Source organism: Cervus elaphus, chromosome 11 (genome assembly GCF_910594005.1).
Source record: "Cervus elaphus chromosome 11, mCerEla1.1, whole genome shotgun sequence".
Classification (NCBI taxonomy): Eukaryota; Metazoa; Chordata; class Mammalia; order Artiodactyla; family Cervidae; genus Cervus; species Cervus elaphus.
In genome coordinates this window covers 82,737,057-82,750,230 of record NC_057825.1, presented here as the reverse complement: position 1 = coordinate 82,750,230, position 13,174 = coordinate 82,737,057, and the positions used below count along the sequence as shown (strand labels likewise).

At 35.1% G+C, this 13,174-nt stretch overlaps 1 protein-coding gene across 6 annotated transcripts in view; it reads right to left on the bottom strand.

Annotated features, from left to right (window-relative positions):
- Positions 1-1,450: 1,450 nt before the first annotated feature.
- The window catches only part of ATL2 (atlastin GTPase 2), a 68,776-nt gene continuing 57,052 nt past the window's right edge, over positions 1,451-13,174 (bottom strand). For 5 of the 6 annotated variants that reach the window (XM_043918206.1, XM_043918209.1, XM_043918207.1 and 2 more), the window contains 7 exons: positions 11,840-11,932; positions 9,392-9,530; positions 8,446-8,573; positions 7,256-7,312; positions 6,493-6,564; positions 5,431-5,862; positions 1,451-3,282 (listed from right to left, as the gene is read on the bottom strand). In XM_043918206.1, coding sequence (XP_043774141.1) covers positions 3,163-3,282; positions 5,431-5,862; positions 6,493-6,564; positions 7,256-7,312; positions 8,446-8,573; positions 9,392-9,530; positions 11,840-11,932 — 1,041 coding nt within the window. In that variant the 3' untranslated portion in view covers positions 1,451-3,162. The other variant, XM_043918211.1, reaches the window with a different exon arrangement.

The following is a 13,174-nucleotide window of genomic DNA, read 5'->3' as shown; positions in this document are numbered from 1 at the left end:
TTTGAGTTATGAATATCACTCGTCTGTCTGAAACTTTCCACTGACTCAAACCCCTGGTGTGGAGTGGCAGAATCCTGGTTTGCAAGCCTGAGACACCCGAGACAGCTTTTTTTAAGTGGTTTCCTACCACACGACGGTTGAACATAAAGTACTAATATATGTGCAAATGCTTGATTGACTGTATGAAGGCTGTGATTCCCCCTTCTCCTAAGCTTCTTTTACACTCCTCTTCAGGCACTTTTGACCTGGTCAGCTCCTAGCTTTCACTGAAGAATGTTAACAGAAGCTGTATTGCCCTCAAGTATGTCAAGGGTAGATCAATCCCTCATCCTCAATTTCAGCAAACTGCAAATCTGGAGAGGAGGAATTCCTACAATCTGTTAAAAGATTTAGGTAGAGAAGGTGGCATTTCTCTGTCCTGCATGAGAAAGCCCTCATGTAGCTTTGTTTGCCCAAAAGTCAAGTATTCCCCAAAGTTAAGTTCCCTTTCTGACAGAGGCTCCAGACTGAATCCAAGACAGTCATTTGATGAGTAAATTCTGGCCAAGTAGATGGCTGCCAGAAACAGCTGCCAGCTCTTCCAAGCCGACGTTCACCATCACCTCACAACTAGTACACAAATGGAAAAACGTTTAGGTGCACAGAGCAATTCTGGCCAAAGTAGGGAAAAAAACCTCACTCCCAAGAATGAAACTGCTGAAACCTAAAAATGTGTGCAACAAACCCAGGCAACCCATAGTGGCAGAGAAACAGCTAATCAGAAAGCCAAAAGACTAAGCAACTGCTTGAAAACTTTCTATAAGCCCATTTTGACCTTAATGAACCATTAACAGTACTGTTATAGTGCTTTCTGGAATTTTATGATATATTCTCAACAAGTTTTTAACCAAGTTAAGTCCACCCCAAAAATGTTTAGCCCTGCAATGATCAAACAGTGTACCTAACTCCAGCAGCAGTCACACCTACAGCGAGAGTAACTGCTCAAGCGCCCAGTTCTGGAGTAAAATGGCTAATGGGAGCCCTGCTCAAAGCAGAATATACTTAGTGAAGCAAGGATGACTATTTTCATGAGAAATATATAAGGCATAGTCAATAGCTGGGTCACAAATTACTATCTCTTCCACAAAAGTAAGTTATTTATATCTTAATGAGGAAGACAGTTTGCTATTTAAAAAAAAAACAAAACCTTGTAATATAAATTACTAAAAAATTATACCACAGAAAATATACTAACACCAAAATTATTTCAGTAAACAGTTTGAGTTTGTCTTTAATCCCTTTTACTGCTTCTTGCTTAACAATATTCAGTCTTCCAGCTGAAACCAAAGTACTTTCTTGGAATCCTTAATAGAATTTTATATTTGGGGAAAACACTCTTTCCAACAAGAAATATTAGGAAATCCAATGGTCTAGATTTCACAACTTTTTAAAAAAAACAAAAAAACAAAAGTTACCTGTGTCTCTTTAATTTCAGAAGAACTGCTATTATACAACAAACTTTTTATTTTTTCCACTCATAAAAACAGTCCACAACATTCATAAAACATAGTAAAAGAAATGAGACACTTTTCAGGTGTATTCTCTTTAAGAACAGATGAGTTGGTAGCAGTTTAATAATAGATGGAAACAAACACAATCCATATAAAAACAAGATCTGAAGCGGGAGGGGGGAGAGATATACCAAAGTAAATTTTGAGCTTTCAGCCATGCAACTCAACATCTGAGTTCTCTTCACTTAAAAACCAAACTAGGTGCTTTAAACAGGTGTTCATAGAGAAGGCTACAAAAGTACTGCAAAATGTTAGCCTTACATATACCAGAAAAAAAGAGAGAGAAACGAAAATTAATAAATCCCCTAGCTAATCACAAGTTTTCCCTGACGGAGACAGACACAGAAAAATAACTGTTTACAAGCTTAGCTTTGAGGTACAATAGCTTACAGCTCTCACACGGGTGTTCCTCACTCATGCTCTTTTCAGTATAAACAAATAGGTTTATGTAATGGAATACATATTTGAATAATTCCTTAAAAAAGAATCACAAGTTCCATTTTATATATGCAACAAATTTTTAATTATGTACTGAAAATAAATTACAGAAAATAACTTTAAAATGCAACAGAGGACAAAGTCACGATAAACATTCCCACTGAATTCCCTCGAGGGTGGGGGGTGGGGTGGGGAGTGAGACTGCAGTGCTCAGGAAGATAAATATCACAAATATATCAAAAACTTCAAATTGTCTATGCATTCATACACTGACATGAGCCACAAACATTCCTTCACAGGGACTGTACTCATTAGCCTACCACGGAACCAGATTTTGCCATAAACTACAAAACTTTTAATACAAAATTGTATTTATATATTTATAATTCATATACATGCCCTATCTGTGATTTTAGAAAATAAAAGCTACACACTGTACAGACACTCTTAACTCATAGCTGTAGGCAACATTTTTGGATGGAATTTCTCCCCCAATAAAATTAATGGCATATTTTATATACATGAAGGCTAAACTGCATAAAGACAGTTTAGTTTCCCAGATATGCATCTCGTTTTAGGGCAGGTTTATAAATTTAAAAAGGCAAGACAAATGTACACTTCAGAATCACTTTCTTAGCTACAAGAGTTGTCATGTAATTTCTGTGAAATTTCTGATACATGCATTTATGTAATACTGGTATTGAAGGCAGTAAAGCAATATATACTTTTAATGTCGTGGCTCAATAAAGGCTTCATTGTCATTCCAATCTGAATCTTGCTACAGTGATTCATAACTTCTCTAAAAATTAAAATTTCAATGGGACACTGTGTTAAAAAGACTCTAAATAGATTTCTTAAAATATTTCCCTGAAATATCCTTTTACATAAGACAAATTTCACTAACATCAGAAAAAAAAAAAAAAAAAGAATTAAACATGGCACCAGTGTGCATGATAAACTAATGCTCCTCAGTCAATCATCATGTCTCAGGAGCCATGAACACAATGCTTAAAACCAACAAACAATTTCACACTCTGTGGCAGCCATCTGTGAAGCCAGTTATACTAAACTACTTCTACAGTTGATTGTAAACTTTGGTTTATTTTTATTTGAGTTCTCATTGTACAGCAAGCATGAAAAAAAGGGAGAGTGGAGTCCATGAGGAGATGAAGTGTCAGTCTGTCTTTAATCTGGCATGATGAGACACCTGGTCAGTCAGGCCTGCTTTGATAGAGTTTGTTACAGACTGCCTTATGTTTTCCTCCATCAAATTATCACCCAGGGGCTTCAATACCTGTGGTATGAGAAATGTGCAAAACAAATAAAAACATGAGGTAAAAAAAGAGTTACATATAAAAATAGATATAAAAATTCAATTCAAAGCAATGAAGAAAATAACCAGGAATGTGGGAAATAAAAAGATGCTTCTCCCAAAACAAAGTTATGATGCTACAAATAATGCAGTTAGACATTTTATAATGTAACAAAAATTACTTTCCTCCTATTCAAACCATTACAATTCCTATGAGATGGATGTGCAATTCCATACCCTATATGCAGCATCAAATCTGGTATGTATACAGCATTTATGCAGACCGGCCCAGACGGTCCTGCTTATTGTCCTACATGTATAAGTGTGAACACTTCAGATAGGGAAAAAAGTTAAAAATACTGTCTAATTTTTCTTCTTGTTATTGTTGGATGACAGTCTCTGTCGCTGTGCTGACGAAAGAACACGATGAACCATTCGACGTCTAGTAACTTCGAACAGTTTGGAAAACACCTAAAACATGGAGTAATTCGTTAGGAGCATGACTCAGAGGGCCTTGAATTCAAATAAAGAGTTTAATTCAGACTACAAAAATTTGAGACTTCATAGTTTCTCACCTTCCTGGGACTCCTCTGAAGCAAAAGAAAAAAGAAATGCAAAAAAATTTAGACAAGGTTTGTTGACACTGCACAGACCTTCCGCCTAGTGATCATCTTACCTCAACTATACTAAAAATACTTGTACACACTTTAGATTCTTCCATTGACTCGTTTTGTGATAGTGGCACCTCTAAAATCCTACAATCAGTGCTGTACTGGAGATGACTGATTTTCAGACGACACTGTACGATATCGAAATTCCATGTGGCAGAACATTAACAATGATTCAACACTTTTAAAGTAGATAATATTTTAAGTGATGCTGTGATAGCTTTTTTTTTAGGTTGTGATAGCTTTTAATCCATCTTCTGACAGAACATATCAGAGGAATATAAAGAATGAACTTTTTTTAAGATATAAAAATTTAATAAATATCCAGACAGAAGCTTCCAAATCAGATCTGAATAGAGCATGTCTCTAAAGAAATATAAAATGCAAATTAATATAGTGGGTCACTGTATAAAATAATAATAATATTAGTAGTAGAAAAATAAAAAAAAAAAAAAGAAAAATCAGCATCAATCAACTTCTTCAGTCTTTGACTTTAAAACCAAAACCAGCATGGACCCGCATTATCTTAAATCTTCAAATAAGCCCAATACTTCATTGGCCCAGAAATGGAATCTGAAAATGCCTTTCATATTGTCCATCAGTAATAACTGTAGCTTTCATTCTTGATATGATGCTCAGGTATTTCACGATGACCATTTTAATGACAATATCCTTAAGTGAAATGTTCTGAACACAGGCAATTCCAGACAACAGTTGGCTGATACACAACAAGGCTTTCCTTAGTAGATACTTCTCAGGCCCAACTCTGAATTGGTTTGAGGTAAAAAATCCTGATTTGAATTCTGGTTGAGGCAACAGATTTATTATTAAGAAAAGCTGGCTCACTGTAGTACTTTGCTTTGCTCATTACATTTCCATAGTACAGAAGTCAAAGATTATTTGCTGTAAGAATTCCCTATAAGATTGTTCCCTGTAGTAAGTACATCAGTAAACCACTACTATCTTCATGGAAGGCAATGAAGACCTGAATATCACCCATTTTTCCTGAAATATAAGCATGCATTGCTTATCAATCCTAGTAAGAAACTTCCAAAGAACTGCACTTCCAAACTTACTTCCTAATACCTTCATAACTCTTGCACTGATAATTTCTTATCTCAAAAAAAAAAAAGGGGGTGGGAGGGGAATCCTTAGACTCTGGTACTGCCCACTTGTCTGGTATAATCAGTCCTATAACTAAGAAACTATCCAGAGTATTACAGATATAAGTCAACCAAAGCACATTATAACTTTAAAGGAAAAAAAAAACTCTTCAGTTTATATCTTATATTCAGATCATGCATCTAAACAAAACAGAAAATATCCTTTTGCCATTCTCCATATAAAGGAAAAGTAGGTGGGGAAATATTGGGGGTGAGGGTGGAGAATGGGGGACTGAAGGAGAGGTGGGGAGCCACAGGGATAAGATTAGTCACTGAAAAACCAAAAGATAGATACCAACCTGTTCCCATAGTGTTTCAGCAATCTGATCAATCATTGTTCCAATTTCTCTGAACTCCCCAGAGTATTTAACATATGCCCAAGTACAAAGAGACGTCAGTGCTAACCCCATGACGAGGTTACACAAGACGGCTATAGAGTTTAGGCCAACGAAGCCAGTCAGTCCTGAGATTATATACATAGCAAACATGACCGCAAACAGTGTGGCAGGGGTACGAGCAGCATAGAAGATATTTTTGCCATCATTGTGCTTTATAAAATTTGCATAGGTTTCTTCAATTTCAGCCTCAAGCTGGTCCTGATAACGACGGCAGAATTCATCTCCACCCATTTTTTTCACTGAACGAAACTGTTTAATTGCCACTTCCTTAAGATCCAGGTGTTTTCGCTCCAGATCTGAAGGTGCAATGTAAGGCTTGTCCCCACCACATACCTGTACAGACAGTAGGACAGATTACAGGCTGGAAATAAGTCAGACTTGAAAGAAATTCCCCTATCAGTTAAGTTAAACCACCTACATGATTTAGTTTTAAATTTGTTTGTAATACTCCACACGTCATCATAATCTACGCATTTCTTGTATATTTAACTGACTCAGGCAAAATAATTTTCCCAATTAACTATATACCAATAAAGACAAAAAGAATTACACTACAATCTGTATTGATGTCAGCTGACCCAGCAATACACCAAAAAAGACTGCTGGCAAGAAAGTGGGTTAAGAGGTGTAACACATAAAAAAGGTACTTGAATATTTGAATTAGCAAGCTTAGCACAGAAATTGCCGTTGGTCTTAGGATAATGTTACTAACATCAGAAGCTACTGATAATAGCACTCTGAATCATGTGTCAAAAAATATTTTAGTGCGGTCTATGTAATACTTACTACTCTCATCCTGCACTCTAAAAGATGGAAATTATAATCTTATTTTCAGTAGAGACGACAAAAGAAAATTTGGGAATGATGTAACATGACAAGGTATAAGGAGTACGAATTGGTTTGATGATTTTAAATATAAAAATCTTCTCACTCTAGTGTCTAATATAAATGTTAGTCACAAACCTGCTCCATACTTTTGCAATAGATCTCTCTTGCTCCTGCTACTGCAGCAAGATTATTAGCTTCAGCTGTTGCCTAAAAAATAAAATGTGCCAACTTTATGTGAACTATCTTTTGACTATAAATGATGATTAAGACAATAAATTATGTACATAATCAGCATGACACAGGATACATTTTTAAATCCACAAAACTGTTTACTACATGGATCTTATGAAAAAACAGTTTAATCCACTATAAAATTGGGAAATTGCCCAAAGTAGCAAATTTTTAAAAAATCAAACAGGTTAAAATAACATTGTCCCTGAAGAATACCTTTAAAAAAAAAAAAAAAGAAAGAAAGAAAGAAAAAACTATAGTCACTAGAAGTAGCTGTCACTCATTAAAATAAAGAGAAAATAAGCCTATTTCAAACAACATTCATTGTCAAAGACCCAGAGAACAGAAGCAGCTTGGTTTGGCAAGGCCCACATCAAGCTATCTTCTGAAATAGAAATTCTCCTACATAAAGCACTTCAAACCTGTATTACCCTACACTTCTTGAGCAACTGAAGAAAAAGCATCAAGGACCTTCATTTCTATGAAGGTACTGTGTGTACAAGGTCTGCAACTGTAGTTACAAAAACCCAAAAACTTCAGGACCCATGCCTTAAGTATCTAAAATGTATTTGCATGCAAAGAAGCACCACCCCATTTCCAGCATTTCTCTCTAAAGCAGATTTTTTTTCTCCCTCATAAATAAATGTAATTACAACGCACACACTACCTGAAGCATGGACTTTGGATGTGGAAGTTCCTCTCCTTGATAAATTTTGATGTAAGCCTAAAAATACAGAAGACGCATTATATTGCTAGGTTATACAATTTGGCTCCATATCCCCAAAGAAAAATCATTAGACAGAAAAATGATTCACACTATTAAAAGGAAAGCCTAAGCTTTAAAAATCATATACTCTCACTCCAACAAAGTTAACCCTATTCTCAACATTATTAAAAATGTGTGTTGCTATATAATAATATCCTAGAGAAATGTCTCTAAATTTAACTCCAACTTGGCAGAAAAGCTGTTTCATATTTAAAGTTATATATAAAATGCCATCTACTCTATGAAAAGAAATCCACAATTCTCTCCTACTGCCAAACTACCAATGTTTCAAATAAATATGTAACAAAACATTTTAACTCAGTATTTTACTTTGATCAGATTAAAGTATATTTCAGTTCAAAGGCAAAAAAAATTACCAAATTTGTGGTTTAAGAGTAAGAAAGATGAAAATTTTTAAGGAAGTTCCACATAGGAATCTTTCACTTCAACTTTCATCTGACTCTTAAATTATTTCATAACTAAACAAAGATAGTATGAAGGTGATCAAGTGTCCATTAAATAACACAAAAATACACTCTTTCATTAACTGTGTTTCCCCATACATCTACAACTACTACAAATAATTACAACCCTCAACAGTGGCCTTGCTCTGGCAAGCAAGCTATAAAGACTAGACAGCAGTGGGGGGGGGGGAAATCTATAAATAATTTACTTGAGCTCAGAACCCAGTTTTGATAACTTTAAGGCTCTCATCAAGTACTCAGACTCTGAGAACAGGTTTTTTATGAGAACTCAAGATGCAGAATTGTGCTCCCAATATCTGTTATCACTTTCAAATGATAGAGCGGTATCATAATATTATGAATGGTTCTTCTCTGCCTATCAGAGCTGGAGAAAAAGTAGGATAACTGTATAAACAAATAAAATCACTGTAGAAGATACATTGTTGTCTGCTACAATCTTAAATATTCTAAAATATTGATACATCCAACTCAAGGCAAAAAAACAAATTATAAATTTTACTTCATTGCTTTAAAATACAGATAAGAAATTTTATAACATACAGAAGAGTTTTAAGTCAACTATATTTCTAACTTGCACAAAGTCATTTAACGTAAGCATTTTCCTACCTTAAAGTATTCTACAAGATCTCTACAAGTGACTTTAGATCCACTTATCTCTTTTTCTACCAAATTTTCTGGGGCAAGGAGCAATGGAACCAGATTTCGAAGCTCTCTTTTAAACTCTTCATCAATATCTGGTGGGCATGAAATTAGTCAACATGTTAGTTAAAAAAAAAAGAAATAAAGTCACCATTGGTAAGAGTTAATGAAATTCTGTTTTATAAAACAGGAATATGATACTTAAGTATAGATTCATTTTAAAAAACTCATCCAAACCTGTCACACTGACACATCTCCTAGGAAAAAATATAATGCCCCCCCAAACTCTAGTACCCCATTTTCTTCATCTTTCAATAATTCTGTCAGCTCAAATAATAAAAAACTGTGAACTACCAAGACAAATTCCACATCAAGTATTTTAAGTAAACTATCCTTTCCAAATGGCAGACAATTCATGAAACTGTATTAAATATTAAAACTAAATTTTGTTTTTCTAGCCATACTGTTAAAGTTTTGTTAATCCTCAAGTCCCCTGCTATCATGCTCATAATAATCCTAAAACATACACAGAAAATTATACCATCACCCTGAAACAGACTTAAATCTAATTATATCAATACAATATATTGGTAATGCTTTTTAGCAGACTGCAATCAGATGAAATACTGAAATGTTCTTAGTCTCCAGTATTTTTAGGACATCAGTGCTGAGCAACAGACATTAAAAAATATGTTAATCAATACGCTAGGCATTTGCAACAAACCAATGGAAAGCTAGAAAGACCACACAGAGCACTACAATCACTTCATTAACAATACACTGAAATATCCTCCACTATAAGAGAGAAATTTTAAGGAACTACATATATATATATATATGTGTGTGTATTATTTTTTTAACTTTCAGTCTCTAAAACTTGAGTTCTGATTTTAGCAAGAATGGGAATTCCCACCTTTCAATCTCCCATCAAAACTAGGATTAGTTGCAACTTTAAGACCAGGATGTGGCAAAAGGAAGCAACCAAGATTTGAGAAACAATTGTGAATGTGCTTCCTTACATTCTGCAGCTCTTCATGTTGATTCTGTTTTACCTGGAGGTAGGAGGACAGGGTAAAGGAGCAAACAAGAGAAAAACAAACTTTCTTTTAAAAAGTACACACACATATTCACAGGCATGCACAGTAATTCAAATGCTACTCCAGATGGGTGTTTTTTGACAATGTAAAATTTTATTAAAGACCCATTTCTAACCATTTGGTAAGACCCACCTCCTCTCCTAAACCAAGAGGTTTCTTTTTTTTCCTGTTAGCTATCAAAGTGAAAGTGAAAGTCCTCAGTTGAGTCTGACTCTGCGACCCCATGGATTATACAGTCCATGGAATTCTCTAGACGGAATACTGGAGTGGGTAGCCTTTCCCTTCTCCAGGGGATCTTCCCAACCCAGGAATCACCCATGTCTCCCGCACTGCAGGTGGATTCTTCACCAGCTGAGTCACAAGGGAAGCCCATTAGCTACCAAGGATATGCATAAATACAAATAATAATTAATCATAACATCTAACACCAGAACAAGAGGTGTGACTGTGATTTATAAACTTGTCTTTAAAGTACTTATAATGGCAAAGAAAAAAACAAAGTACTAATCTGCCTACAAATAATAAGGTCAGCCCTTGGGCAAAACAACAGATAAGGTGAAAATCACCAGTGCAGTCTAAAGAACTTTAAAAATTCCAAAGAACCGTAAGATTCCAGCACTCATTCCAAATGACTGTTTATGACTTATGCTAGTCATCAGTTTTTTGCAAAAGAGAAACTGCTATGTATTTTCTGGAAGAATATGCTAAAGTTAGATTTTTAATAACTACTTATCCCAATATAATTCACATACTCCCTCCTAAACTCGTCTCAAAAACCATTCTAAAATACATGTACTATCAGTAATCAACAAAACCTGGAAACTACCCAAATCTCCACTGAGAGTAGAATGGAAAAACTATTATTATTCTTACAATGGAATACTGCATATCAATGAGAATAAGTGAACTAAACTACATGCAACAATATGAACTAAACTCAGAAATGTAATACTGGGCAAAAGAAACTGGACACAAAAGAATACATACTGTGTGTGTGATTCCTTTCATAAAAAGTCTAAAAACAAGGTCTGAACAGCAGTGAAGGGTTTGGGGACCAGGGGGAGTTAGTAGACAGAGGTGGGTGCTTCTGGGTCATTATATGGCTATGTTCAATTTGCACAAATTCATCAAGGTGTATGCATACTTATGGTCTGTGTACTTTTCTGTATCACTTTAACAATGTATTTAAAAAACCCTTTGTCTTTGAAGTCCATAATTCTGAATTTAGTTAGTATGCCTAAAGTACTTCATGTTAATTTCTTCCAAACAAACCAAAGATGAATGAAAATCTTTGACAGTCTCGAAATGCCTTTCATATAATTTAAGAATAAGGATTTGGTTTTAATCTCAGTCTAGGATTAAGAAAAATTATATTATACCCTCAGTCATTGAATATGGTTGCAAAACTAAATGCATCCTTCCACAGGGAACAAACAAAAGTTTATTACCCCAAAGAAAGAAACCTCCTATTTATGAATAAAGGGATTTTTATGTATCTTTTGTGGATGTCATTGGTGGGTGGTATTTGACCTGAGGGTTTCCACGGGAGGATACCTCCAGGAATAAGGATCATGGTGGTGAGTTTATTTTCCAGCACTGCCTTGGTGTGGCATTTTGCATGGGTCAGAACAGGAGTCTGGATATTTGGGTCCTATTACAGTTACCAATAATGTGTTAAAGGACTAAAGGTAAGTCACTTTTCTGGGTCCCAGTTTTGAGGTGTGTGTGTGTATAAATGCTATACTAGATAAAATGTTTAAGATCCCTTTTCTAGCTCTCTATATGCTGCCACTCTATGAGACAACATTCCTTAAAAAGAAAGTCTCACATCATGTGTTCAATGCATGCACACTAGATTATCCAGCCTGTCTCAAACGTTCAGCTGGGCCAGAAAGAGACATGCATGCAATCTGAAAAGATCAAAAGTTAGTCTACTTCAAACTCTTATCCTGTGAATTTATCCTGTTAATTTGATTTATTGAAATGTTCCTTCAGTATGTCTCTGGAGAGAAATATCTGTTCCTTTATTTCTTTTTTTTTTGTTCCTTTATTTCTATTCAAGGGCAATTTCTACTGTCCTCTTTTGCAGAAGTGCTACCAATTTACATCTCATCAATTATGTATGGGGTTACCTAGGTTAACCAGGGATACTCGATTTGTCCCAATGATACTTAGACATTGGTGGTCTAAGCAGCAGTCCAGGCAGCCCACTCCTTCACCTGACTTGGTGCTTATGCTCTCCTCTCTCAGAAATAGGGACTTACCTGCAATCTCTTTTCAAGGAACTGTTTGCCACCTTCCAAACCATATGAATGTTCATAAGGATAACTCCAGTCTCGAATCAAAAACATTAATGTCTACAGAAAAAAGGAGAAACAGAACCATTTCTTATAAAATTTTACCAAAAATTACTACCTTAACAACTGAAGTATCCCTTACTCCCCAGAAACAATTCTTATCAAAAGTTAGAGCAACAAAGGTTTACTACTACTCACAATTTTATCAAGAGCCTACTACATAAACCAGTAACACTCCCAACTCTTATACCAAGAATCTACATCCACTTGAGAAACTTACTGTATATATGGTCACCACAAGCAATAACACAGCAATTTTTAAGAAGAAACAAAAGACCTATCAGGGCATACAGATCATAACTGTAGGCCAAGATTGTGTAATTAAAAGACCAAATAATTCACAGAATTTTTTATTCTTACATGCTTAGGTTCCTCAAATCAGCATTACTGACGCTTTGGGTCAGATAATTCTTAGCTGTGCACACTTGTCCTATGTATTACAGGATGTTTAACAGCATGTCTGGTCTCTAAAACTAGATACCAATGGTATTAACTTCCTCCCCAAAACTGTGACAATCTAAAATGTCTCCAAATATCAGCAAATGCCCTCTGGGTGGCAAAATTACCCCAGTTCAGAAAAACAGATATAGGCCAAATAGAGTACATTTTATAATATACAAAAAATGACACCATAACCTGTCCAAATATTTCATAAAAGTGATCACTTGAGCCAGACAAGACTGAGACTGAATCAGTGTAAACCACTAAGAACCACCAGGGATGCTCTCGTATAAGGGAAGACTTCATACCGGATGAGCAAACAGGGTGGAGTCACTCTCACCTACTGTGACACAATAACCAAGTAATACTCTGTCAACTCAAACTATCTGAAATTAGCTTTATTTTTTTTATTTTAAATTAGCTTTGTTTTCTTTTTAAGACTCCAAAGAAGCAAGCAGAGTATATGCTTCTCAAATAACTCCACCCAAATTAATTTCTGACTTAATATTCTGCACCTAGCATTTAAAGGTAATGAAAAAACATGGGAGAGAGACATAATAAATTCTGAAACTTTTCTATGAATCAAAAATGAACAGTAACAGGTCTAATTTCAACTTGTAATATACTACCCCCCGCCCACCACACACACACAACCAATAATATGTTGCAGTAGTTTATGATGTATACAAGAAGTTTACATGACTATCTCAAGTCTGGGAATTAACACCTAATTAAGAGAAATGTTATTAACTTCTTTAAGTAAAAATTCTAAGAATCAATCTATAATCATTTTCTATTTCC